The sequence below is a fragment of the Lonchura striata genome, chromosome 36 (assembly GCF_046129695.1).
Source record: "Lonchura striata isolate bLonStr1 chromosome 36, bLonStr1.mat, whole genome shotgun sequence".
In the NCBI taxonomy this organism is placed as follows: domain Eukaryota; kingdom Metazoa; phylum Chordata; class Aves; order Passeriformes; family Estrildidae; genus Lonchura; species Lonchura striata.
In genome coordinates, this window is record NC_134638.1 from 1,768,192 (window position 1) to 1,795,340 (window position 27,149).

Genomic DNA, 27,149 nt, shown 5'->3' on the forward strand with positions numbered 1-27,149 from the left:
ATGGAGGAGGAGGAGCAGCAGCGCGCAGGGACCGGCTGGGCCGAGTGGGGGCCCGGCCCGGGGGGATCCCCGCCGTGGGTCCCCCCGCCGCCGCCCGACGGGGACGAGGAGCCCAAGCGGGGCCGCGGCGCGGACTGGGGGGGCCCGGAGCCCTCCGGGGACGCGGGACCCCCCCGGCCGGCGGCAGCGCCCCCCAAAGCGGCCGCGGACGAGAAGGCCGCGAGCGCCCCGCGCCCGCCCCGGGCCGGGGGCGAACCGCGGGGTAAGGGCGGGGGGGGACCGGGGAAAGGCCCCGGGGGGCGCCCCCCGGGCGAGGAGCGGAGCCCCCGCAAAGCGGCGGAGGAGCGCGGGGCCCGCGGCGGGGAGCGGCCCGGCGCCGAGGACAGCAAGGCCCGGCGGCCCCTCGGGGGTCCCCGCGGGGAGTGGGGGTCGTCGCCGTGGCCGCCGGGAGAAGCGGAGCCCCCCGAGGACTTTTTGCCCCCGCCGGAATGTCCCGTGTTCGAGCCCAGCTGGGCCGAGTTCAGCGACCCCCTGGGTTACATCGCCAAGATCCGCCCGATCGCCGAGAAAAGCGGGATCTGCAAAATCCGACCCCCGGCCGTGAGTGTTTTTGGGGGGGGGGTTTGGGGACCCCCCGTCCTGTGGGGGGGAAGGGGATTTGGGGGCTCTCCCCTCCCTCGGGTGTGGGGTTTGGAGTACGTGCCCCCCACCACCACCATAGGTTGTCCCTTTGGTGGGGTCATTTCTAAATTTGGGGGGGTGGGAACTGCCCCCTCCCCCCGTTTTTGGGGGGGTTTGTCTCCCCTGGGGGTGGGGGGATATTTTCTATTTCGGGGGATAATCGCTTTTATTATTTTGTGTTGTGATCGCCCCCATGGGGTGGCACGATACCAGTTTGGGGGGGGGGGGGGTTAATTCCTTAATTCCTTTCCCACCGGAGCAATTTGTCCTTTTTTTTGGTGGGGGAGGGGGTTAATGAGTTAATGACCCCCCCTCCCCGCCCCCCCAGGAGTAATTACTAATTTTGGGGGGTGGAATGAACCTCACCAGGGCAGTAATTCACCCCCCCCATGCTCCTGCTGCATCCTGGGGGGGGGTAGGAAATAACCCGGGGGGGGCGGGAGATTTATGAATTTGGGGGGGTGGGGGTGACCCAAATTTGGGGGGCTAAATCCACACGGCGGGGGGGCTGTATCTGCTTGTGGGGGGGGGGGGGGTGTAAATGCCCCCTCCCCTTTTTAGGGATATTGGGGGGGTGGGAGGTGGATTTTGGGGGGGGTCCTGCACATCCCAAACCTCGTGGTGGGGGAGGGGACCCAGCCCCCCCTCCCCCCCATTTCCATGTCCCCCCCTCCCCCAACTCCACAACCCCTCGTTTTCATGGGTGGGGGGGAGAACGGGGGAGGGGTCCCGGTGTCTTCCTTTGTGGGGGGGGGTCCCGGCGCGCCCCCCCCGCGGCCTCACAACAACAACAGTGACACGGCCAATATGGCGCCAGCGCCGAGCCTTTGTCTGCGTGCTCGGGGGGGGGTCCGGCCGCTCCGGGGGGGGGTCCCGGGCTCGGGCAGCGACCCCCGGTATTGGGGGAGAACCGGGGAGAACCGGGGGAGAACCGTGTGGCCACGGGGGGGGGGGTTAGGTGGCGAGCGACCCCCCCCCATCCCCACCGACAGCGCTTCCTCCCTTTCCATTTCCCGGCTGGTTTTTTGGGAATTTTTTTTTTTTGGGGGGTGGTCGCGCTCTGTCGCCACCCCGGCGGGGTCGGGACGGGCCGAGCCGGTCCCGCTGCTCGGGGAAGGTTTCCGGGAGGGCCGGGCCGGGCCGTGCCGGCGTCACCGGCCCCGCGGGGCACCCCCGGTGTCCCCACCCCACCCCAGGGTGCGGGGGTGGCCCTCGCTGCGGGCTTTTGGGGGGGGTGGGCACGAATTTGGGGTGCGACCCCCCCCCCTTCCCCACCCCGTTTTCCTTCCAGCCTTCTCCAGGGCTGATCTTCCTGTGGGAGGTTGGGGGTGATGACACCTCGCCCCCCAAAATTTGGGCTGTGTGCCCCCAAATTTGCCCCTCAAAATTTGGGTTGTGGGTTCTCTGTGCCCCTCCCCCCCAAAATTTACCCCTAACATTTTCATTGTGTGTTCTCCGCGCCCCCCAAATTTTGTCTGTGTGTTCTCTGTGCCCCAAATAATTTGGGCTGTGTGTCCTCTGTGCCTCCCAAATTTTGGGCAGCGTGTTCTCTGTGCCCCCCAAAATTTACCCCTCAAAATTTAGGTTGTGTCTTCTCTGTGCCCCCCTCAAAATTTGGGCTGTGTGCCCCAAATTTGCCCCTCAAAATTTGGGTTGTGTCTTCTCTGTGCCCCCCCCCCCAAATTTGCGCTGTGTGTTCTCTGTGCCCCCCCCAAAATTTGCGCTGTGTGTTCTCTGTGCCCCCCCCCAAAATTTGGGCTGTGTGTTCTCTGTGTCCCCCAAAATTTACCCCTCAAATTTGGGTTGTGTGGTTTTTTTGCGCCCCAAAATTTACCCCTCAAATTTTCGTTGTGTGTTCTCTGTGCCCCCACCCCAAAATTTGGGCTGTGTGTTCTCTGTGCCCCACAAAATTTTGGCTGTGTGCACCAAAATTTGGGCTGTGTGTTCTCTGTATCCCCCAAAATTTACTCGTCAAAATTTGGGCTGTGTGTTCTCTGTACCCCCCAAAATTTACTCGTCAAAATTTGGGCTGTGTGTTCTCTGTGCCCCCCCCAAAGTTTGGGCTGTGTGCCCCAAATTTGCCCCTCAAAATTTGGGTTGTGTGTTCTCTGTTCCCCCCAAAATTTTCCCCTCAAATTTGGGCTGTGTGTTCTCTGTGCCCCCCCCCCTCCAAAATTTGCCCCTCGAATTTGGGTTGTGTGTTCTTTGTGCCCCCCAAAATTTTGGCTGTGTGCACCAAAGTTTGGGCTGTGTGTTCTCTGTGCCCTCCAAAATTTACCCCTCAAATTTGGGCTGTGTGTTCTCTGTGCCCCCTCCCTAAATTTGGGCTGTAACCCCCAAAATTTGGGCTGTGTGTTCTCTGTACCCCCCAAAATTTACTCGTCAAATTTGGGTTGTGTGTTCTCTGTGCCCCCCAAAATTTGGGCTGTGTGTTCTCTGTGCCCCCAAATTTGAACCATGCCCCCCAAATTTGTGCTGTTTGTCCTCTGTACCCCCCAGACTTGGGCTGTGTGTCCTAAATTTACTAAATTTGGGGCACGTAGCCCAAATTTGGGCTGTGCATTCTCCCCGCAGGACTCGGTGTGGGGGGGTGTTGCTCCTGAACCCCCCTAAATTTGGGGATTTTTCCCTGTGAAGCTCCCAGGGCTGCCCTGTCTGTGCCACGCTGGGGGTGCCCAAGGCTGCTGCCCCCCAAAATTTGGGCTGTGTGTTCCCTATGCCCCCCCCCAAATTTGCCCTTCAAAATTTGGGTTGTGTGTTCCCTGTGCCCCCCCCCCAAATTTTGGCTGTACTCCCCAAAATTTGGGCTGTGTGTTCTCTGTGCCCCCCAAATTTGGGCTGTGTGTTCTCTGTGCCCCCCCCCCCCCCCAAATTTGGGTTGTGTGTTCTCTGTGCCCCCCAAAATTTGCCGCTCAAAATTTGGCTGTTCATCCTCTGTGCCCCCCCCCCAAAATGTGGGCTGTGTGCCCCAAATTTACCCCCCAAAATTTGGGTTATGTGTTCTCTGTGCCCCCCCCACCCCTAAAATTTGGGCTGTGTGCCCCAAATTTGCCCCTCAAATTTGGGTTGTGTGTTCTCTGTGCCCCCCAAATTTGAGCCGTGTGCCCTGAATTTGGGCTGTGTGTTCTCTGTGCCCCCCCAAATTTGAGCCGTGCCCCCCAAATTTGGGCTGTGCGCCCCTCTGCCCGTGCCTGACCCCCCAAATTTTGCCCCCCCAGGACTGGCAGCCCCCGTTTGCTGTCGAGGTCGACAACTTCAGGTTCACCCCCCGCATCCAGCGGCTCAACGAGCTGGAGGTGAGCGGGGTGAGGATTTTTGGGGGGGCCGATTTTGGGCTGTGCACAGGTCTCACCCCACATTTTTGCACCCCAATTTCCTCCTCCAGGCGCAGACCCGGGTGAAGCTGAATTACCTGGACCAGATCGCCAAATTTTGGGAAATCCAGGGCTCCTCCCTCAAAATTCCCAACGTGGAGCGGCGCATCCTCGACCTCTACAGCCTCAGCAAGGTGAGGGGGGGGCAAAGTGGGGGTCACACCTTGGGGGGGTGTTGGGGAAGGGGCCCCCCTCGGTGGAAATTGTCTCCTGGGGGGAGTGTTTTCCTGTTTTGGGGGTTCATTCCCCCAAATTTAGGGGTGTTTTCTGATCTGGAGGGGTGATTTTTTCCTCTGGGGGTTTATGTTTTATTGGGGGGGGTGATTGCCCCCTGTGGAGGCGTGTTCTCATTTGGGGGGGGTTCATTGTTCTTTTTGGGGGTATTTTCTCATTTAGAAATTTATTTGATTTTCCCATTTAGGAATTTAGTTGTGTTTTTGAGGAGTATTTTGGTTTTTTGGAAGATATTTTTGTATTTAGGGTGTTGGTTGTGTGGCGAAAATCTTTTATTTTGGGGTGTAGCTGTTTTTCCTGGGGGAGCTTTTTCTAATCAGAGAATTAATGGGGGAGCATTTTCTAATCAGAGAATTAATAATCAGAGAATTAATTCTTTATTCTGGGGGGAAAGTTTGGTTTTAGAGGAGTTCAGTGCCCCCATGGAGGGTGTGTCCCCATTTAGGGGGTCACGTCCCCACTTTTGGGGGAACATGCTGAGTTCTGGGGTACTCAGCGATGGGGGTGGGGGGGTACAAGTACCAGCCATGGGCACAAGTGACACTGGGTGGCCCTGGGTGGCTCTGGGGTTGTCCTGGGTGGCCCTGGGGTGGCCCAGGGTGGCTCTGGGGTGGCCCAGGGTGGCTCTGGGGTGGCCCAGGGTGGCTCTGGGGTGGCTCTGGGGTGGCCCAGGGTGGCTCTGGGGTGGCCCTGAGGTGACCCTGGGTGGCTCTGGGGTGACCCTGGGTGGCTCTGGGGTGGCCCTGAGGTGACCCTGGGTGGCTCTGGGGTGACCCTGGGTGGCTCTGGGGTGACCCTGGGTGGCTCTAGGGTGGCTCTGGGGTGGCCCTGGGTGGCTCAGGGTGGCTCTGGAGTGGTCCAGGGTGGCTCTGGGGTGGCCCTGGGTGGCTCTGGGGTGCCCCTGGGTGGCTCTGGGGTGGCCCAGGGTGGCTCTGGGGCGGCTCTAGGGTGGCCCAGGGTGGCTCTGGTGTGCCCCTGGGTGGCTCTGGGGTGGCCCAGGGTGGCCCTGGGGTGACCCCGGGTGGCCCTGGGGTGACCCCGGGTGGCTCTGGGGTGGCTCTGGGGTGGCCCAGGGTGGCTCTGGGGTGGCCCAGGGTGGCCCTGGGGCAGCTCTAGGGTGGCCCAGGGTGGCTCTGGGGTGGCCCTGGGTGGCTCTGGGGTGGCCCAGGGTGGCCCTGGGGTGACCCTGGGTGGCTCTGGGGTGGCCCTGGGTGGCTCTGGGGTAGCCCTGGCTGGCTTTGGGTGTCCCTCAGTGTCCCCTCAGGGGTCATGATGGAGGAAGGTGGCTACGAGGGCATCTGCAAGGGTCGAGGGCGGCCCTGGGTGGCTTTGGGGTGTCCCTGTGCCCCTCAGTGTCCCCTCACTGAGGACAGTGTCCCTTCACCCAGGGGTAGCCCAGGGTGGCTTTGGGGTGGCCCTGGGTGGCTCTGGAATGTCCCTCAGTGTCCCCTCATGGGTGGTGATGGAGGAGAGTGGCTACGAGGTCATCTGCAAGGGCCAGGGGTGGCCCTGGGTGTCTCAGGGTGCCCCTGGGTGGCCCTGGGTCCTTCTGGGTGTCCCTGGGCTGTCCCTCAGCCCTCACTGTCCCCTCACAGGTGGTGATGGAGGAGGGTGGCTACAAGGCCATCTGCAAGAGCCAGCAGTGGGCACGGGTGGCCCTGGGTGCCTCTGGGTGTCTCTGGGTGTCCCAGGGTCCCTCTGGGTGTCCCTGGGTCCCTCTGGGTGTCTCTGGGTGTCCCTGGGCTGTCCCTCAGCCCTCGCTGTCCCCTTTCAGGTGGTGATGGAGGAGGGTGGCTATGAGGCCATCTGCAAGGGCTCAGGGTGTCCCTGGGTGGCCCAGGGTGCCTCTGGGTGTCTCTGGGTGTCCCAGGGTCCCTCTGGGTGTCCCTGGGTGTCCCTGGGTGTCCCTCAGCCCTCGCTGTCCCCTCACAGGTGGTGATGGAGGAGGGTGGCTACGAGGCCATCTGCAAGGACCGGCGGTGGGCGCGGGTGGCCCAGCGCCTCTCGTACCCGTCGGGCAAGAACATCGGCTCGCTGCTGCGGGCGCACTACGAGCGCATCATCTACCCCTACGAGATGTACCAGTCCGGGGCCAACCTGGTGGTGAGGGCCGGGTTTTTGGGGGGCTTCGAGGGGGTACCCCAGACCCCGCTGAGGGTTCCCCCGCTTCCCTCCAGCAGTGCCACGCGCGGCCCTTTGAGAGCGAGGAGAAGGACCGGGAGTACAAACCCCACAGCATCCCCCTGCGCCAGTCCGTGCAGCCCTCCAAGTTCAACAGCTACGGCCGGCGCGCCAAGCGCCTGCAGCAGGAGGTGGGCGCCCCAAAATCCTCCCTGGGCGCCCCAAAATCCTCCCTGGGCGCCCCAAAATCCTCCCTGGGATCCCCAAAATCCTCCCTGGGATGCCCAAAATCCTCCCTGGGATCCCCAAAATCCTCCCTGGGATCCCCAGATTCCCCCGGAATCCCCAAAATCCTCCCTGGGCGCCCCAAAATCCTCCCTGGGCGCCCCAAAATCCTCCCTGGGCGCCCCAAAATCCTCCCTGGGATGCCCAAAATCCTCCCTGGGATCCCCGGATTCCCCCAGAATCCCCAAAATCCTCCCTGGGATCCCCAAAATCCTCCCTGGGATCCCCAGATTCCCCCGGAATCCCCAAAATCCTCCCTGGGATCCCCAAAATCCTCGCTGGGCACCCCAAAATCCTCCCTGGGCACGTCAAATCCCTCCCTGGGATCTCCAAATCCCTCCCTGGGCGCCCCAAAATCCTCCCTGGGCGCCCCAAAATCCTCCCTGGGATCCCCAGATTCCCCCGGAATCCCCAAAATCCTCCCTGGGCGCCCCAAAATCCTCCCTGGGATCCCCAAAATCCTCCCAGGGATCCCCAGATTCCCCCAGAATCCCCAAAATCCTCCCCGGGATTCCCAAAATCCTCCCTGGGCACCCCAAAATCCTCCCTGGGATCCCCAAAATCGTCCCTGGGCGCCCCAAAATCCTCCCTGGGATCCCCAAAATCCTCCCTGGGATCCCCAGATTCCCCCGAAATCCCCAAAATCCTCCCTGGGATCCCCAAAATCCTCCCTGGGCGCCCCAAAATCCTCCCTGGGCGCCCCAAAATCCTCCCTGGGATCCCCAAAATCCTCCCTGGGCGCCCCAAAATCCTCCCTGGGATCCCCAAAATCCTCCCTGGGATCCCCAGATTCCCCCAGAATCCCCAAAATCCTCCCTGGGATCCCCAAAATCCTCGCTGGGCGCCCCAAAATCCTTCCCTGGGATCCCCAAAATCCTCCCTGGGATCCCCGGATTCCCCCAGAATCCCCAAAATCCTCCCTGGGATCCCCAAAATCCTCCCTGGGATCCCCAGATTCCCCCGGAATCCCCAAAATCCTCCCTGGGATCCCCAAAATCCTCGCTGGGCACCCCAAAATCCTCCCTGGGCATGTCAAATCCCTCCCTGGGATCTCCAAATCCCTCCCTGGGCGCCCCAAAATCCTCCCTGGGCGCCGCAAAATCCTCCCTGGGCGCCCCAAAATCCTCCCTGGGTGCCCCAAAATCCTCCCAGGGATCCCCAGATTCCCCCGGAATCCCCAAAATCCTCCCCGGGATCCCCAAAATCCTTCCCTGGGATCCCCAAAATCCTTCCTGGGGTCCCCAGATTCCCCCGGAATCCCCAAAATCCTCCCTGGGAGCCCCAAAATCCTCCCTGGGCGCCCCAAAATCGTCCCTGGGCGCCCCAAAATCGTCCCTGGGCGCCCCAAAATCGTCCCTGGGCGCCCCAAAATCCTCCCTGGGATCCCCAAAATCCTCCCTGGGATCCCCAAAATCCTCCCTGGGATCCCCAGATTCCCCCAGAATCCCCAAAATCCTCCCTGGGATCCCCAAAATCCTCCCTTGGCACCCCAAAATCCTCGCTGGGACCCCCAGATTCCCCCGGAATCCCCAAATCCCTCCCTGGGCACATCAAGTCCCTTCCTGGGATCCCCAAATCCCTCCCTGGGCACCCCAAATCCCTCCCTGGGCACCCCAAATCCCTCCCTGGGATCCTCAAATCCCTCCCTGGGCACCCCAAATCCCCCCGGGATCCCCAAATCCTTTCCTGGGATCCCCAAATCCCTCCCTGGGATCCCCAAATCCTTTCCTGGGATCCCCAAATCCCTCCCTGGGCGCCCCAAATCCCTTCCTGGGATCCCCAAATCCCCCCGGGATCCCCAAATCCCTCCCTGGGCACCCCAAATCCCCCTGGGATCCCCAAATCCTTTCCTGGGATCCCCAAATCCCTCCCTGGGATCCCCAAATCCCTCCCTGGGCACCCCAAATCCCCCCGGGATCCCCAAATCCTTTCCTGGGATCCCCAAATCCCTCCCTGGGCACCCCAAATCCCCCTGGGATCCCCACATCCTTTCCTGGGATCCCCAAATCCCTCCCTGGGCACCCCAAATCCCTCCCTGGGCACCCCAAATCCCCCCGGGATCCCCAAATCCTTTCCTGGGATCCCCAAATCCCTCCCTGGGCACCCCAAATCCCCCTGGGATCCCCACATCCTTTCCTGGGATCCCCAAATCCCTCCCTGGGCACCCCAAATCCCTCCCTGGGCACCCCAAATCCCCCCGGGATCCCCAAATCCTTTCCTGGGATCCCCAAATCCCTCCCTGGGCACCCCAAATCCCCCCGGGATCCCCCCTGAGGCCGCTGTCCCTCAGCCCGAGCCCACCGAGGAGGACATCGAGAAGAACCCCGAGCTGAAGAAGCTGCAGATTTACGGGGCCGGGCCCAAAATGTTGGGTTTGGGGCTGGTGGCCAAGGATAAAACCCTGAGGAAAAAAGGTATTGGGGATCCCTCCCTCATGTGGGGGTGCAGGGGGTTGGTGGGACCCCTTAAATCATTCTGGGAACCTCCGTGTCTTTTTGGTTTTGATTTTTTAATTTTATTTTTTAATTCCGGCATACCCCCGTAGTTCTCATGGGAGCCTCTTTGCCCAGAGTTTGTTTGGGGTGTTTCCCAAATTCTTTTGGATTCTTCTCTGTTTTGGGTCACACCTCCCAGAGTTTTTGGGTACCTCAGGTTTTTGGGGTGCCCTCCCATGCCCACAGGTTTTATGGGATGTTTTATTTTCAGTTTTTCAGGATCTTTCTCTCCCCTAGGACAGATTTCTCCCTAGTGGGACAGACACCCCTCTCCCAGTCTTTAGGCACCCCAGATTTTTAGGGAACCCCTTTTCCCCCCAGTTTTTTAGGGAACCCCTTCTCCTCCTCTTTTGCCCCTTCCCATTTTTTTTTTGACACCCCCCTCCCATTTTTCAGGTCGTTTTCCCCAGTTCAATAACCCCACAACGCTTCAAAAAACTCCCAATTATTCAGAATTCTCCCAAATGTTCTGTAATTCCACCCCCCCCCCAATTGCTCAATAACCTCCCAATGGTTCAGTGCTCCCCCAAATTTTCTGTGACACCCCAATAGTTCAGCACCCCCCGTTTGCTCAGTAACTCCCCGATAATTAAATAAATCCACAATGGTTCAGCACCCCCCAAAAAGTTCTGCACCCCCCAATAATTGAGTGCCCCACAATGGTTCTGTAACCCCCAAAAAGTTCTGCACCCCCCAATAATTGAGTGCCCCACAATGGTTCTGTAACCCCCAAAAAGTTCAACAACCCCCCAATAATTGAGTGCCCCCCAATGATTCTGTAACCCCCAAAAAGTTCAACAACCCCCCAATAATTGAGTGCCCCACAATGGTTCTGTAACCCCCAAAAAGTTCAACAACCCCCCAATAATTGAGTGCCCCCCAATGATTCTGTAACCCCCAAATCGTTCAGCACCCCCCAAGCATTCTGTACCCCTCCAATAATTGCTCAGTACCCCCAAAATCTCAGTATCCCCCCAAAGGTTCAGCACCCCCCAATTGTTCTGTTATACCCCCCAAACTCTCAGTAACCCCCCAACCTTCCAGTACCCCCCAATCTCCAGCACCCCCAATCTCCCAGTACCCCCCAACCTCCCAGTACCCCCCACAACCCAGTACCCCCCAACCTCCCAGTAACGCCCAATTGTTGTTACCCCCCCAATCTCCCAGTACCCCCCAACCTCCCAATACACCCCACAATCCAGTACCCCCCAACCTCCCAGCACCCCCCAACCTCCCAGTACCCCCCCAACTTCCCACCACCCCCCACAATCCAGCACCCCCCAATCTCCCAGTAACCCCCAATTGTTGTTACCCTCCCAATCTCCCAGCACCCCCAATCTCCCAGTACCCCCCAACCTCCCAGTACGCCCCACAATCCAGCACCCCCAATCTCCCAGCACCCCCAATCTCCCAGTACCCCCCCAACTTCCCACCACCCCCCGCAATCCAGCACCCCCCAACCTCCCAGTACCCCAAATCTCCCAGTAAACCCCCCCAACCTCCAGCACCCCCCAACCTCCAGCACCCCCCAACCTCCCAGCACCCCCAACCTCCCAGTACCCCCCACAATCCAGCACCCCCCAACCTCCCAGTACCCCCCACAATCCAGCACCCCCCAATCTTCCAGTACCCCCCAACCTTCCAGCACCCCCAACCTCCCGCACCCCCCAACCTCCCAGTACCCCAAATCTCCCAGTAAACCCCCCCACAATCCAGCACCCCCCAACCTCCAGCACTCCCCAACCTCCCACACCCCCCAACCTCCAGCACCCCCAACCTCCAGCACCCCCCAACCTCCCAGTACCCCCCACAATCCAGCACCCCCAACCTTCCAGCCCCCCCAACCTCCCGTTAACCCCCGTTTCCCCCCTCCCCGCAGACAAGGACGCCCCCGAGTGTCCCCCCACGGTGGTGGTGAAGGAGGAGCCGGCGGGGGAGCCCCGGGGGTCTCCGGCGCTGCCGGGGGGCGCGCGGGACGGGCGGGACGAGCTGCGCCACAGCCCCGAGCCCTGCACCAAGATGACCATGAGGCTGCGCCGCAGCCACAGCAACAGCCAGTTCGTGAGTAGGGCTGGGGCGTGGGACCCCTCCCTCAGCCCCCCCAAATCCCAAAATCCTCACCCCAAAACCCCCTTTTTTATTCCCTGTCCCCAGGTGGATTCCTACGTGTGCCGGATCTGCTCGCGGGGGGACGAGGACGACAAGCTGCTGCTGTGCGACGGCTGCGATGACAACTACCACATCTTCTGCCTGCTGCCCCCCCTGCCCGAGATCCCCAAGGGCATCTGGCGCTGCCCCAAATGCGTCATGGCGGTGAGGGGGGGCACGGGGACACCCCCCGGGATCCCCCTCCCCAATTCCCACCCCGCTGTGGGGCTGGGAAAACCCCCACCTTGTGCGTGGCTTGTGATGGGAGGGGGTTTGGGTTCCTCTGATCTGGAGCTGGGACCCCCATCTGTGGGGTTAGGGACCACCCCCTGATCCGTGGGGTTTAGGGACCCCCCATCTGTGGGGTTAGGGACCCCCATCTGTGGGGTTAGGGACCCCCTGATCTGTGGGGTTAGGGACCCCCATCTGTGGGGTTAGGGACCCCCCATCTGTGGGGTTAGGGACCACCCCCTGATCTGTGGGGTTTAGGGACCCCCCATCTGTGGGGTTAGGGACCACCCCCTGATCCGTGGGGTTTAGGGACCCCCCATCTGTGGGGTTTAGGGACCCCCATCTGTGGGGTTTAGGGACCCCCTGATCCGTGGGGTTTAGGGACCCCCCATCTGTGGGGTTAGGGACCACCCCCTGATCTGTGGGGTTTAGGGACCCCCCATCTGTGGGGTTTAGGGACCCCCATCTGTGGGGTTTAGGGACCCCCCATCTGTGGGGTTTAGGGACCCCCTGATCTGTGGGGTTTAGGGACCCCCTGATCTGTGGGGTTTAGGGACCCCCTGATCCGTGGGGTTTAGGGACCCCCCATCTGTGGGGTTTAGGGACCCCCATCTGTGGGGTTTAGGGACCCCCTGATCCGTGGGGTTTAGGGACCCCCCATCTGTGGGGTTTAGGGACCCCCTGATCTGTGGGGTTTAGGGACCCCCTGAGGTGCTTTCTGTAGGATGGCCCAAAAATCTGGAGCTGTCCCCAGTGACCCCCCCCAGTGTCCCCAAGCCCCCTGACCCCCAAACGTCCCCAAGCCCCTGAGCCCCCACTGTCCTCAAGCCCCCTGAGCCCTGGTGTCGCCAGTGACCCCCCAATGTCCCCAAGCCCCCTGACCCCCCAGTGTCCCCAAGCCCCCTGACCCGCCCCAATGTCCCCAAGCCCCCTGACCCCCATAATGTCCCCAAGCCCCCTGACACCCCAATGTCCCCAAGCCCCCTGACCCCCCCAATGTCCCCAAGCCCCCTGACCCCTCCCGGTGTCCCCAAGCCCCCTGACCCCTCCCGGTGTCCCCAAGCCCCCTGACACCCCCAGTGTCCCCAAGCCCCCTGACCCCCCAATATCCCCAAGCCCCCTGACACCCCCAGTGTCCCCAATCCCCCTGACCTCCCCCAAACATCCCCAAGCCCCCTGACCCCTCCCGGTGTCCCCAAGCCCCCTGACCCCCCAATATCCCCAAGCCCCCTGACCCCTCCCGGTGTCCCCAAGCCCCCTGACCCGCCCCAATGTCCCCAAGCCCCCTGACCCCTCCCGGTGTCCCCAAGCCCCCTGACACCCCCAGTGTCCCCAAGCCCCCTGACCCCCCAATGTCCCCAAGCCCCCTGACTCCTCCTGGTGTCCCCAAGCCCCCTGACCCCCCCAGTGTCCCCAAGCCCCCTGAGCCCCCCCGGTGTCCCCAAGCCCCCTGACCCCCATAATGTCCCCAAGCCCCCTGACACCCCCAGTGTCCCCAATCCCCCTGACCCCCCAATGTCCCCAAGCCCCCTGACCCCTCCCGGTGTCCCCAAGCCCCCTGACCCCTCCCGGTGTCCCCAAGCCCCCTGACCCCCCAATGTCCCCAAGCCCCCTGACCCCCCAATGTCCCCCCAGGAGTGCAAGCGGCCCCCGGAGGCGTTTGGCTTCGAGCAGGCCACGCGCGAGTACACGCTGCAGAGCTTTGGCGAGATGGCCGACGCCTTCAAGGCCGACTACTTCAACATGCCCGTCCACGTGAGCCCCCCAAAAACCCCCCGGACCCCCAAAACCTGCCTGGACCCCCCAAAACCCCTGGGGCTCCCCTGAGCCCCCCAGACTCCTTTGAGCTCCCCTCCCTTTAAGGAGGTGGGTGGCGCCTTCAAAGCCGACTACTTCAAGGGGCCCATCCACGTGAGCCCCCCAAAACTGCCTGGATCCCCCCCAAGACCTGCCTGGACTCCCCCAAAACCTGCCTGGAGCCCCCCAAAACCCTTTGGGCTCCCGTGAGCCCCCCAGACTCCTTTGAGCTCCCCTCCCTTTGTGGAGGTGGGTGACGCCTTCAAGGCTGACTACTTCAATGTGCCTGTCCACGTGAGCCCCCCAAAACCTCTCTGGACCCCCCAAAACTGCCTGGATCCCCCCAAAATCTGCCTGGACTCCCCCAAAACCTGCCTGGAGCCCCCCAAAACCCCTCGGGCTCTCCTGAGCCCCCCAGACTCCTTTGAGCTCCTCTCTCTTTGTGGAGATGGGTGATGCCTTCAAGGCTGACTACTTCAATGTGCCCGTCCACGTGAGCCCCCCAGAATCTCTCTGGACCCCCCAAAACTGCCTGGATCCCCCCCAAGACCTGCCTGGACTCCCCCAAAACCTGCCTGGAGCCCCCAAAACCCCTCGGGCTCTCCTGAGCCCCCCAGACTCCTTTGAGCTCCCCTCCCTTTAAGGAGGCGAGTGCTGCCTTCAAGGACGACTACTTCAATGTGCCTATCCACGTGAGACCCCCAAAACCCTTCTGGATCCCCCAAAACTGCCTGGATCCCCCCAAAATCTACCTGGACTCCCCTAAAACCTGCCTGGACCCCCTAAAACCCCCTGGGCTCCCCTGAGCCCCCCAGACTCCTTTGAGCTCCTCTCTCTTTGTGGAGATGGGTGATGCCTTCAAGGCTGACTACTTCAATGTGCCCGTCCACGTGAGCCCCCCAAAACCCCTCTGGACCCCCCAAAAACTGCCTGTATTCCCTCCAAAACCTACCTGGACTCCCCCAAAACCTGCCTGGATCCCCCCAAAACTGCCTGGAGCCCCTAAAACCCGCCAGGCTCCTCTGAATCCCCCAGATCTCCCTCACTTCAGTGATGTGGGTGATGCCTTCAAGGCCAACAACTTCAATGTGCCTGTCCATGTCAGCCCCCCAAAACCTGCCTGGATCCCCCCAAAACCCCCTGGTGGACAGCCTCCAAATCTGACCCAAAAACCTCCAAAACCCCCCAGAATACCCCCAGAACCCCCCAAATCTCCCCAAACTGCCCCCAAAGCCTTGCCCTGCCCGCAGATGGTGCCCACGGAGCTGGTGGAGGAGGAGCTCTGGCGCCTGGTGAACAACCTCCAAATTCTCCCCAAAATGCCCCCCAAACCCCCCCAAAACCCCCCCAAAACCCCCCAAAATACCCCCAAACCCCCCAAAATGCCCCCAAAGCCTTGCCCTGCCCGCAGATGGTGCCCACAGAGCCGGTGGAGGAGGAATTCTGGCGCCTGGTGAACAACCTCCAAATTCTCCCCAAAATGCCCCCAAAACCCCACTAAAACCCACTCAAAATACCCCCAAAACCCCCCAAAATGCCCCCAAATCTCCCCAAACTGCCCCCAAAGCCTTGCCCTGCCCGCAGATGGTGCCCACGGAGCTGGTGGAGGAGTTCTGGCGCCTGGGGAACAACCTCCAAATTCTTCCCAAAATGCCCCCAAAGTGACACTAAAATGCCCCCCAAACACCCCAAAATTTCCCCAAATCCCCCAAACTGTCCCCAAAGCCTTGCCCTGCCTGCAGATGGTGCCCACAGAGCCGGTGGAGGAGGAGCTCTGGCGCCTGGTGAACAACCTCCAAATTCTCCCCAAAATACCCCCAAAACCCCACTAAAACCCCCCCAAAATACCCCCAAAACCCCCCAAAATGCCCCCAAATCTCCCCAAACTGCCCCCAAAGCCTTGCCCTGCCCGCAGATGGTGCCCACGGAGCTGGTGGAGAAGGAGTTCTGGCGCCTGGTGAACAGCATCGAGGAGGACGTGACCGTGGAGTACGGCGCCGACATCCACTCCAAGGAGTTCGGCTCCGGCTTCCCCGTGCGCGACGGCAAACGGCGCCTGTCCCCCGAGGAGGAGGTGGGACAGGACACTGTCACCTGCCGGGGACGCTGCCACCTCCCCAGGGACACTGTCACCTCCCCCGGGACACTGACACCTTCCCAGGGACACTGACACCTCCCCAGGGACACTGATGGGGACACTGACACCTTCCCAGGGATACTGCCACCTACCAAGGGACACTGATGGGGACGCAGCCACCTTCCCCAGGGACACTGCCACCTCCCCCAGGACACTGACACCTCCCAGGGCCACTGACACCTCCCCCGGGACACTGACGGGGACATTGCCACCTCCCCCGGGACGCTGCCACCTTCCCTGGGACACTGACGGGGACACTGCCACCTTCCCCAGGGACACTGCCACCTCCCCTGGGACGCTGATGGGGACACTGCCACCTCCCCCAGGACACTGACACCTCCCCCGGGACACTGACACCTTCCCAGGGACACTGTCACCTCCCCCGGGACACTGACGGGGACATTGCCACCTCCCCTGGGACACTGACACCTCCCCGGGGACACTGATGGGGACACTGCCACCTCCCCCGGGACGCTGCCACCTCCCCTGGGACGCTGACACCTCCCAGGGACACTGATGGGGACACTGACACCTCCCCTGGGGACACTGACACCTCCCCCGGGACACTGACAGGGACACTGCCACCTCCTCCCCACCGTGGTGGCCCCTTGTCCCCATGGGGGGTGACCCTGTGTCCCCTTGTCCCCTTCGGGACTGGCCCGGTGTCCCCTGTCCCTGTTGGGTGCCCCTGTCCCTATTGGGGGGTGACCCAGTGTCCCCCCAGTGTCCCCTGTCCCCATGCCCGGGTGACGCTGTCCCCTCAGTGTCCCTGTCCCCATTGAGGGGGTGATGCCATGTCCCCATGCCCAGGTGACGCTGTCCCCTCTGTCCCCATGGGGTGACGCTGTCTGGGCGGGTGTCCCCATGGGGTGTCCCTGTCCCCACAGGGTGACACTGTCCTGGGGGTGTCCCTGTCCCCACGGGGTGTCCCTGTCCCCATGTCCCTGTGGGGTGACGCTGTCCCCACTGTCTCCATGGGGTGACGCTGTCCTGGGGGTGTCCCTGTCCCCACAGGGTGTCCCTGTCCCCGTGTCCCCATGTGGTGACGCTGTCCTGGGGGTGTCCCTGTCCCCATGTCCCCGCGGGGTGTCCCTGTCCTGTGTCCCCGTGTGGTGACGCTGTCCTGGGGTGTGTCCCTGTCCCCATGTAGTGACACTGTCCTGGGGGTGTCCCTGTCCCCATGGGGTGTCCCTGTCCCCACGGGGTGTCCCTGTCCCTGTCCCCACGGGGTGACGCTGTCCTGGGGGTGTCCCTGTCCCCATGGGGTGTCCCTGTCCCCATGGGGTGTCCCTGTCCCCGTGTCCCTGTGTGGTGACGCTGTCCTGGGGGGTGTCCCTGTCCCCTGGGGGTGTCCCTGTCCCCTGGGGGTGTCCCTGTCCCCACGGGGTGTCCCTGTCCCCACGGGGTGTCCCTGTCCCCGTGTCCCCGTGTGGTGACGCTGTCCTGGGGGATGTCCCTGTCCCCACGGGGTGACGCTGTCCTGGGGGTGTCCCTGTCCCCATGGGGTGTCCCTGTCCCCGTGTCCCCGTGTGGTGACGGTGTCCTGGGGGTGTCCCTGTCCCCATGGGGTGTCCCTGTCCCCACGGGGTGTCCCTGTCCCCATGTGGTGACGCTGTCCTGGGGGTGTCCCTGTCCCCATGGGGTGTCCCTGTCCCCGCGGGGTGTCCCTGTCCCCGTGTGGTGACGCTGTCCTGGGGGTGTCCCTGTCCCCATGGGGTGTCCCTGTCCCCGTGTCCCCGTGTGGTGACGCCGCCCCGTCCCCAGGAGTACGCGGGCAGCGGCTGGAACCTGAACGTGATGCCGGTGCTGCAGCAGTCGGTGCTGTGCCACATCAACGCCGACATCTCGGGCATGAAGGTGCCCTGGCTCTACGTGGGCATGGTGTTCTCGGCCTTCTGCTGGCACATCGAGGACCACTGGAGCTACTCCATCAACTACCTCCACTGGTGGGCACGGGGGGTGACGTCTGGGGGGCTGCAAGAGTGACTTTGGGGTGTCTGGGGGGGCAGGAAGCAAATTTGGGGTGTTTGGGGGGGCACAGGAGTGACTTTGGGGCGTTTGGGGGGCCAGAGGGGTGACTTTGGGGTGTTTGGGGGGCACAGGAGTGACTTTGGGGTGTCTGGGGGGGCTGAGGGGGCGAGTTTGGGGTGTCTGGGGTTGTGTCTGTGGGGCTGGAAGAGTGGCTTTGGGGTGTTTGGGGGGTGTCTGGGGGGCCAGGGGGGTGACTTTGGGGTGTCTGGGGGTCCAGGAAGCAAATTTGGGGTGTTTGGGGGGGCACAGGAGTGACTTTGGGGTGTCTGGGGGTCCAGGAAGCAAATTTGGGGTGTTTGGGGGGACCAGGAAGCAAATTTGGGGTGTTTGGGGGGGCACAGGAGTGACCTTGGGGTGTCTGAATGGGCACAGGAGTGACTTTGGGGTGTCTGGGGGGTGTCTGTGGGGCTGGAAGAGTGAATTTGGGGTGTCTGGGGGGCCAGGAAGCAAATTTGGGACGTTTGGGGCATGTCTGAAGGACCTGGGGAGAGACTTTGGGGTGTCTGGGGGGGCACAGGAGTGACTTTGGGGTGTTTGGGGGGGCACAGGAGTGACTTTGGGGTGTTTGAGGGGCCAGAGGGGTGAATTTGGGGTGTTCGTGTGGCCAGGAGGAACATTTTTGGGGTGTCCTGTCCCAAGATGTGGTACGGGGTGGGATGAGGAGTTTTTGGGGTGGGATGAGGAGGTTTTGGGGTGGATCAGGACATTTTTGGGGTGTCCTGTCCCCAGGGGCGAGCCAAGACAGGGTACGGGGTGGGATCAGGAGGTTTTGGTTTTTGGGGTGGGATCAGGAGGTTTTTGGGGTGGGATCAGGAGGTTTTGGGGTGGAATCAGGAGGGTTTAGATGTCGGATGAGGATGTTTTGGGGTGGATCAGGACATTTTTGGGGTGCCCATGCCCAGGGGCGAGCCCAAGACGTGGTACTGGGTGGGATGAGGATGTTTAGGGGCGGGATCAGATTTTTGGGGTGGGATCAGGAGATTTTTGGGGTGGGATGAGGATATTTTGGAGTGGGATGAGGATGTTTTGGGGTGGATCAGGACATTTTTGGGGTGCCCACGCCCAGGGGCGAGCCCAAGACCTGGTACGGGGTGGGATGAGGAGGTTTTGGGGTGGATCAGGACATTTTTGGGGTGGGATCAGGAGGTTTTTGGGGTGGGATGAGGATGTTTTGGGGTGGGATCAGGAGATTTTTGGGGTGGGATCAGGATGTTTTGGAGTGGGATGAGGATGTTTTGGGGTGGATCAGGACATTTTTGGGGTGCCCACGCCCAGGGGCGAGCCCAAGACATGGTACGGGGTGGGATGAGGAGGTTTTGGGGTGGATCAGGACATTTAAGGGGTGGGATCAGGAGGGTTTAGGTGTGGGATGAGGATGTTTAGGGGCGGGATCAGATTTTTGGGGTGGGATCAGGAGATTTTTGGGGTGGGATCAGGAGGTTTTGGGGTGGAATCAGGAGGGTTTAGATGTCGGATGAGGATGTTTTGGGGTGGATCAGGACATTTTTGGGGTGCCCATGCCCAGGGGCGAGCCCAAGACGTGGTACTGGGTGGGATGAGGATGTTTAGGGGCGGGATCAGATTTTTGGGGTGGGATCAGGAGATTTTTGGGGTGGGATGAGGATATTTTGGAGTGGGATGAGGATGTTTTGGGGTGGATCAGGACATTTTTGGGGTGCCCACGCCCAGGGGCGAGCCCAAGACCTGGTACGGGCTGGGATAGGGATGTTTAGGGGTGGGATGAGGATGTTTTGGGGTGGGATGAGGATGTTTTGGGGTGGGATGAGGAGGTTTTGGGGTGGATCAGGACATTTTTGGGGTGCCCATGCCCAGGGGCGAGCCCAAGACCTGGTACGGGCTGGGATAGGGATGTTTAGGGGTGGGATGAGGATGTTTTGGGGTGGGATCAAGAGGTTTTGGAGTGGGATGAGGATGTTTTGGGGTGGATCAGGAGGTTTTTGGGGTGGGATCGGGAGGTTTTGGAGTGGGATGAGGAGGTTTTGGGGTGGATCAGGAGGTTTTTGGGGTGGGATCAGGATGTTTTGGAGTGGGATGAGGATGTTTTGGGGTGGATCAGGACAGTTTTGGGGTGCCCACGCCCAGGGGCGAGCCCAAGACCTGGTACGGGGTCCCGTCGTTCGCGGCCGAGCACCTGGAGGAGGTGATGAAGAAGCTGACGCCGGAGCTCTTCGAGAGCCAGCCCGACCTCCTGCACCAGCTCGTCACCCTCATGAACCCCAACACCCTGATGGCCCACGGAGTCCCCGTGAGTTCGGGGGGTCCCCACAGCCCCCCCGGACCCCGTCCCACCCTGCTGAGGCCGGGGATGAGCCCGGGTTTGTCCCCAGGTGGTCCGGACCAACCAGTGCGCCGGCGAGTTCGTCATCACCTTCCCCCGCGCCTACCACAGCGGCTTCAACCAGGGCTACAACTTTGCCGAGGCTGTCAACTTCTGCACGGCCGACTGGGTGAGCTCTGGGGGCTCCAAAATACCCGGGGGGGTGGGAAATGGAGCTGGGGGGGGAGAAAATGGAGCTGGAGGGGGAGAAAATGGAGCTGGGGGGCAGGAAAGGTACCTAGGTGGACAGGAAATATATCTAAGGGGGTAGAAAATGGTACCTAGGTGGGGAGAAAATGTAGCTAAGGGGGTAGAAAATGTAGCTGGAGGGGCAGAAAATGTACCTAAGGGGGGAGAAAATGTAGCTGGGGGAGCAGAAAATGTACCTAAGGGGGGAGAAAATGTATCTGGGGGCAGAAAATGTACCTACAGAGGCAGGAAAGATACCTAAGGGGGTAGAAAATGTAGCTGGAGGGAGAGAAAATGTACCTAAGGGGGCAGAAAATATACCTAGGTGGGCAGGAAATGTACCTAATGGGGGTAGAAAATGTAGGTGGGGGGTAGAAAATGTAGCTGGAGGGGCAGAAAATGTACCTAAGGGGGTAGAAAATGTACTTGGGGGGCAGGAAAGGTACCTAGGTGGGCAGGAAATATATCTAAGGGGGTAGAAAATGTACCGAGGTGGGGAGAAAATGTAGCTGGGGGGAGGAAATGTAGCTGGGGGTAGAAAATGTACCTAAGGGGGGAGAAAATGTTGCTGGGGGGCAGGAAATGTACTTAGGGGACACAAAAATACCTGGGGGGGCACACAGAATATCCAGATTAAAAAAAAAAACCCTGGAGGAATGAAAAACCCAAAAATTTCAAGGGAAACAATTAAAATCTGCAACAAAAGGAAGGGAAAAAAGCCCTGAAGGGAACGCCCAGAAACTCCAGGCTGGGTTTTGGGGTGCAGGGTTTGGGGTGCGTCAGGTTTGGGGGTGCCCAGCTCTGGTCAGGGCTGTGTTTAGGGGTCCCCCCAGATTTTGGGGATCCCCCCAGATTTTGGGGGTCCCCCTGACCCCCCCCATCCCTTCCAGCTCCCTCCAATGCATCGAGCACTGCCCAGTTCAGGGACTTGGTTCCCAGTTTGGGGGTTCCCAGTTTGAAGGTTCCCAGTTTGGGGGCTCACCCCTGGGGGTACCCAGCCGGGTTCAGGGTTACATTTAGGGGTCCCCCCAGATTTTGGGGATCCCCCCAGATTTTGGGGACCCCCCTGACCCCCCAATCCCTTCCAGCTCCCTCCAGTGCATCGAGCACTGCCCAGTTCAGGGACTTGGTTCCCAGTTTGAGGGTTCCCAGTTTGGGGGCTCAGCCCAGCCGGGTTCAGGGTTACATTTAGGGGTCCCCCCAGATTTTGGGGACCCCCCTGACCCCCCCAATCGCCTCCAGCTCCCCGCGGGCAGGCAGTGCATCGAGCAGTGCCCAGTTCAGGGACTCAGTTCCCAGTTTCAGGGCTCAACACTGGGGGTACCCAGCTGGGTTCAGGGTTACATTTAGGGATCCCCCCAGATTTTGGGGATCCCCCCAGATTTTGGGGACCCCCCTGACCCCCCAATCGCCTCCAGCTCCCCGCGGGCAGGCAGTGCATCGAGCACTGCCCAGTTCAGGGATTCAGTTCCCAGTTTGATGGTTCCCAGTTTGGGGGCTCAGCCCAGCCGGGTTCAGGGTTACATTTAGGAGTCCCCCCAGATTTTGGGGACCCCCCTGACCCCTCAATCGCCTCCAGCTCCCCGCGGGCAGGCAGTGCATTGAGCACTGCCCAGTTCAGGCACTCCGTTCCCAGTTTGGGGGTTCCCAGTTTGAAGGTTCCCAGTTTGAGGGCTCACCCCTGGGGGTACCCAGCCGAGTTCAGGGTTACATTTAGGGGTCCCCCCAGATTTTGGGGATCCCCCCAGATTTTGGGGACCCCCCTGACCCCCTCAATCGCCTCCAGCTCCCCGCGGGCAGGCAGTGCATCGAGCACTACCGCCGCCTGCGCCGCTACTGCGTCTTCTCGCACGAGGAGCTGATCTGCAAGATGGCCGCGAGCCCCGAGAAGCTGGACCTGAACCTGGCGGCCGCCGTGCACAAGGAGATGTTCGTGCTGGTGCAGGAGGAGCGCAAGCTGCGCAAGGCCCTGCTGGAGAAGGTGGGGGCACCCCCAAAATCGGGGGGTGGGGGGGCGCCCCGAGATGTGCAGGGGTGGGGATGGGCAGGGGGGAGTGGAAGGGGTGGGGTTGTGTCGCGCTCAGGGGGGTGATGGAGGGGTTGGGGGTACCCCGAAATATCTGGGGAGGGGGTGAGGGTTGTGTTTGTGCCACCCTTGGGGGGTTATGGGGGTGTTGGGCACCTCAAAAAATCTGGGGAAGGGGTGAGGGTTGTGTTTGTGACTCCTTCAGGGGTTTTGGGGGTGTTTGGCACCCCAAAATCTCTGGGGAGGGGGTGAGGGTTGTGTTTGTGACTCCTTCAGGAGGTTTTTGGGGGTGTTGGGCACCCCAGAATCTCTGGGGAGAGGGTGAGGGTTGTGTTTGTGACTCCTTCAGGAGGTTTTTGGGGGTGTTGGGCACCCCAAAATCTCTGGCGAGGGGGTGAGGGTTGTGTTTGTGCCACCCTTGGGGGGTTATGGGGGTGTTGGGCACCTCAAAAAATCTGGGGAAGGGGTGAGGGTTGTGTTTGTGACTCCTTCAGGGTTTTTTGGGGGTGTTTGGCACCCCAAAATCTCTGGGGAAGGGGTGAGGGTTGTGTTTGTGCCACCCTTGGGGGGTTATGGGGGTCTTGGGCACCCCAAAATCTCTGGGGAGAGGGTGCAGGTTGTGTTTGTGCCACCCTTAGGGGGTTATGGGAGTGTTGAGCACCCCAAAAGTGCTGGGGAGGGGGTGAGGGTTGTGTTTGTGCCACCCTTGGGGGGTTATGGGGGTCTTGGGGCACCTCAAAAAATCTGGGGAGGGGGTGCGGGTTGTGTTTGTGCCTCCCTTAGGGGATTTTTGGGGGTGTTGGGCACCCCAGAATATTTGGGGAGGGGGTGAGGGTTGTGTTTGTGTCACCCTCGGGGGGGTATGGGGGTGTTGGGCACCCCAAAATCTCTGGGGAAGGGGTGAGGGTTGTGTTTGTGACTCCTTCAGGGGGTTATGGGGGTGTTGGGCACCTCAAAAAATCTGGGGAAGGGGTGAGGGTTGTGTTTGTGTCACCCTCGGGAGGGTATGGGTGTGTTGGGCACCCCAGAATCTCTGGGGAGGGGGTGAAGGTTTTGTTTGTGCCACCCTTGGGGGTCTTGGGGCACCTCAAAAAATCTGGGGAGAGGGTGAGGGTTTTGTTTGTGCCCCTCTAGGAGGTTACAGGGGTGTTGAGCACCCCAAAAAATTTGGGGAAGGGGTGAGGGTTGTGTTTGTGCCACACTTGGGGGGTTATGGGGGTCTTGGGGCACCCTAAAAATCTCTGGGGAAGAGGTGAGGGTTGTGTTTGTGACTCCTTCAGGGGGTTTTTGGGGGTCTTGGGCACCCCAAAATCTCTGGGGAGGGGGTGAGGGTTGTGTTTGTGACTCCTTCAGGAGGTTTTTGGGGGTGTTGGGCACCCCAGAATCTCTGGGGAAGGGGTGAGGGTTGTGTTTGTGCCTCCTTCAGGGGGTTATGGGGGTGTTGGGCACCCCAAAATCTCTGGGGAGGGGGTGAAGGTTTTGTTTGTGCCACCCTTGGGGGTCTTGGGGCACCTCAAAAAATCTGGGGAGAGGGTGAGGGTTTTGTTTGTGCCCCTCTAGGAGGTTACAGGGGTGTTGGGCACCCCAAAAAATTTGGGGAAGGGGTGAGGGTTGTGCTTGTGCCACCCTTAGGGGGTTATGGGGGTGTTGAGCACCCCAAAAGTGCTGGGGAGGGGGTGAGGGTTGTGTTTGTGCCTCCCTTAAGGGGTTTTTGGGGGTGTTGGGCACCCCAAAATCTCTGGGAAGGGGTGAGGGTTGTGTTTGTGACTCGTTCAGGGGGTTATGGGGGTGTTGGGCACCCCAAAATATTTGGGGAAGGGGTGAGGGTTGTGTTTTCTCCTCTAGGAGATTATAGAAGGATTGGGGGTGCTGGGGGTCCCCCAAAATCCCCACGGCGGGGTTCTCATGTCCATTTTTTGCTCCCCCCCGGGGCATCACAGAGGCAGAGCAGGAATGCAGGGAGGAATGTCAGAAAGTTGGGGAAAATCTGAGGGAATTTTTATCCCTCTCAGGGGATCCTGGAGGGATTGGGGGTGCTGGAGGCCCCCCAAAATCCCCACGGGGGGGTTCTGATGTCCATTTTTTGGTCCCCCAGGGCATCACGGAGGCGGAGCAGGAATGCAGGGGGGGATCTAACAGGAATGGGGAGAATCTGAAGGAATTTTTATCCCTCTCAGGGGATGATGGATTGATTGGGGGTGCTGGGGGCCCCCCAAAATCCCCACGGGGGGGGTTCTGATGTCCATTTTTTGGTCCCCCCAGGGCATCACGGAGGCGGAGCAGGAATGCAGGGGGAGATCTGAGGGAATTTTTTTTCCAGTCAGGGGATGATGGAGTGATTGGGGGTGCTGGGGGCCCCCCAAAATCCCCACGGGGGGGGTTCTGATGTCTATTTTTTGGTCCCCCCAGGGCATCACGGAGGCGGAGCGCGAGGCCTTCGAGCTGCTGCCCGACGACGAGCGGCAGTGTGACAAGTGCAAGACGACGTGTTTCCTGTCAGCCCTGGCCTGCTACGACTGTCCCCAGGGCCTCGTCTGCCTCTACCACATGGACGACCTCTGCAAGTGCCCCCGCAGCAAGCAGTACCTCAGGTGGGGGGCTGGGGGGCTCGGGGGGTCCGGGAGAGGGGGTGGGAGGGGTGGGAGAGGGGTTTGGGGGGGTTTGAATGGGGTTTGGGGGGGTTTGGATGGGGTTTGGGGGGGTTTGAATGGGGTTTGGGGGGTTTGGATGGGGTTTGGATGGGGTTTGGGGGGGTTTGAATGGGGTTTGGGGGGGTTTGGATGGGGTTTGGGGGGGTTTGGATGGGGTTTGGATGGGGTTTGGGGGGGTTTGGATGGGGTTTGGGGGGTTTGGATGGGGTTTGAATGGGGTTTGGGGGGGTTTGGATGGGGTTTGAATGGGGTTTGGGGGGTTTGGATGGGGTTTGAATGGGGTTTGGGGGGGTTTGAATGGGGTTTGGGGGGTTTGGATGGGGTTTGGATGGGGTTTGAATGGGGTTTGGGGGGGTTTGAATGGGGTTTGGGGGGTTTGGATGGGGTTTGAATGGGGTTTGGGGGGGTTTGAATGGGGTTTGGGGGGGTTTGGATGGGGTTTGGGGGGGTTTGGGGGGTTTGGATGGGGTTTGAATGGGGTTTGGGGGGGTTTGAATGGGGTTTGGGGGGTTTGGATGGGGTTTGGGGGAGTTTGGATGGGGTTTGGGGGGGTTTGAATGGGGTTTGAGGGGTTTGGATGGGGTTTGGATGGGGTTTGGATGGGGTTTGGGGGGCTTTGGATGGGGTTTGGGGGGTTTGAATGGGGTTTGGGGGGTGGGAGAGGGGGTTGGATGGGGTTTGGGGGGGTTTGGATGGGGTTTGGGGGGGTTTGAGGGGTTTGGATGGGGTTTGGGGGGGTTTGAATGGGGTTTGGGGGGGTTTGAATGGGGTTTGGGGGGTTTGGATGGGGTTTGAATGGGGTTTGGGGGGGTTGGGGGGTTTGGATGGGGTTTGGGGGGGTTTGGATGGGGTTTGGGGGGGTTTGGATGGGGTTTGAATGGGGTTTGGGGGGGTTTGGGGGGGTTTGGATGGGGTTTGGGGGGTTTGGATGGGGTTTGAATGGGGTTGGGGGGGTTTGGATGGGGTTTGGATGGGGTTTGGATGGGGTTTGGGGGGCTTTGGATGGGGTTTGGGGGGTTTGGATGGGGTTTGGGAGATGGGAGAGGGGTTTGAGGGGTTTAGATGGGGTTTGGGGGGATAGGAGAGGGGGTGGGAGGGGTGGGAGAGAGGTTTTGGGGGGGGTTTGGATGGGGTTGGGGGGGGAGAGGGGTTTGAATGGGGTTGGGGGTTGGGACAAGGGGTTTCGGGGGTTTGAATTGGGTTTGGGAGAGGGGTTCGGGGGGTGGGAGAGGGGTTTGGGAGGCTTGGAAAGGTGTTGGAGGGACTTGGAGAGGGTTTGGGGAGATGGGAGAGGGGATTGGAGGGGTGGGAGAGAGGTTTGGGGTTTTGGATGGTCTTTGGGGAGATGGGAGAGGGGTTTGAGGGGGTTTGAATGGGGTTTGGGGGGGTTTGAATGGGGTTTGGAGAGGTGGGAGAGGCATTTGGGGGGGTTTAGATGGGGTTTGGGGGGTTGGGACAACGGTTTGGGAGATGGTAGAGGGGATTTGGGGAGCTTTAAATGGGGTTTGGGGGGGTGGGAGAGGGGATTTGGGGGGCTTTAAATGGGGTTTGGGGACTGGGAGGGGGGTTTGGGAGCCTTGCAAAGGTGTTGGGGGTGCTGGGATGGGGTTTGGGGTGCTGGGCACCTGGATGTGCCCTTGGGGGGGACATGGGGATGGTTTGGGGGGGGCTCTCATAGATTTGGGGTGAGGTTTGGGGGGGCCTCGCTGTGACCCGTGGGGTTGATCTGGGGGTCTGTGGGTCCTGGTGTGACCCTGAATGAAACCCTGGGCACGATCTGGGGGTGCTGCACATCTCGGGGTGTCCCTGGGGTGGCAACACAGCCACAGCCTGGGGTCTCTCTGCCGATTCGGGCCACCACCCCCCAGAACCCCCCCCATACCCCATCGGCTCAGCCTGGGGGGTCCCGTTTGTACTTTTGGGGGGTCGTGGGCGCCCGTGGGGTGCTCGAGGTGACCCCCGGTGCCCCCCAGGTACCGCTACACCCTGGACGAGCTGCCGGCCATGCTGCACAAGCTCAAGGTGCGCGCCGAGTCCTTCGACACCTGGGCCAACAAGGTGCGCATCGCCCTGGAGGTGGAGGACGGCCGCAAGCGCAGTGAGTGGGGGTCCCGTGCTGCTGCTGGGGGGATTTTTGGGGGGCTCTGAAGGGCGGTTTGGGGGTTCAGAGCTCAGCCCTGACCCCCCCGGCTGTGCCCGGGCAGCGCTGGAGGAGCTGCGGGCGCTGGAGTCGGAGGCGAGGGAGCGCAAGTTCCCCGAGAACGAGCTGCTGCACCGCCTCAAGGGCTGCCTGGGCCAGGCCGAGCGCTGCGTGTCCGAGGCGCTGGGGCTCATCAGCTCCCAGGAGACCGGGTGAGTGTCCCCTGCTGTCCCCTGCTGTCCCCTGCTGTCCCCTCAGTGTCCTCAGCAGC

General features: G+C 61.1%; 1 protein-coding gene across 1 annotated transcript in view; it reads left to right on the forward strand.

Annotated features, from left to right (window-relative positions):
• Positions 1-27,149, forward strand: part of KDM5C (lysine demethylase 5C) — a 39,932-nt gene continuing 12,783 nt past the window's right edge. Inside the window, exons 1-17 of the mRNA XM_077789668.1 lie at positions 1-600; positions 3,900-3,977; positions 4,067-4,189; positions 6,222-6,392; positions 6,467-6,601; positions 8,986-9,109; positions 11,070-11,251; positions 11,345-11,503; positions 13,205-13,324; positions 15,282-15,440; positions 17,268-17,449; positions 19,638-19,800; positions 19,883-20,002; positions 21,848-22,042; positions 24,497-24,678; positions 26,712-26,836; positions 26,943-27,090. Coding sequence (XP_077645794.1) covers positions 1-600; positions 3,900-3,977; positions 4,067-4,189; positions 6,222-6,392; positions 6,467-6,601; positions 8,986-9,109; positions 11,070-11,251; positions 11,345-11,503; positions 13,205-13,324; positions 15,282-15,440; positions 17,268-17,449; positions 19,638-19,800; positions 19,883-20,002; positions 21,848-22,042; positions 24,497-24,678; positions 26,712-26,836; positions 26,943-27,090 — 2,966 coding nt within the window. The remainder of the gene's footprint in view (positions 601-3,899; positions 3,978-4,066; positions 4,190-6,221; positions 6,393-6,466; positions 6,602-8,985; positions 9,110-11,069; positions 11,252-11,344; positions 11,504-13,204; positions 13,325-15,281; positions 15,441-17,267; positions 17,450-19,637; positions 19,801-19,882; positions 20,003-21,847; positions 22,043-24,496; positions 24,679-26,711; positions 26,837-26,942; positions 27,091-27,149) is intronic.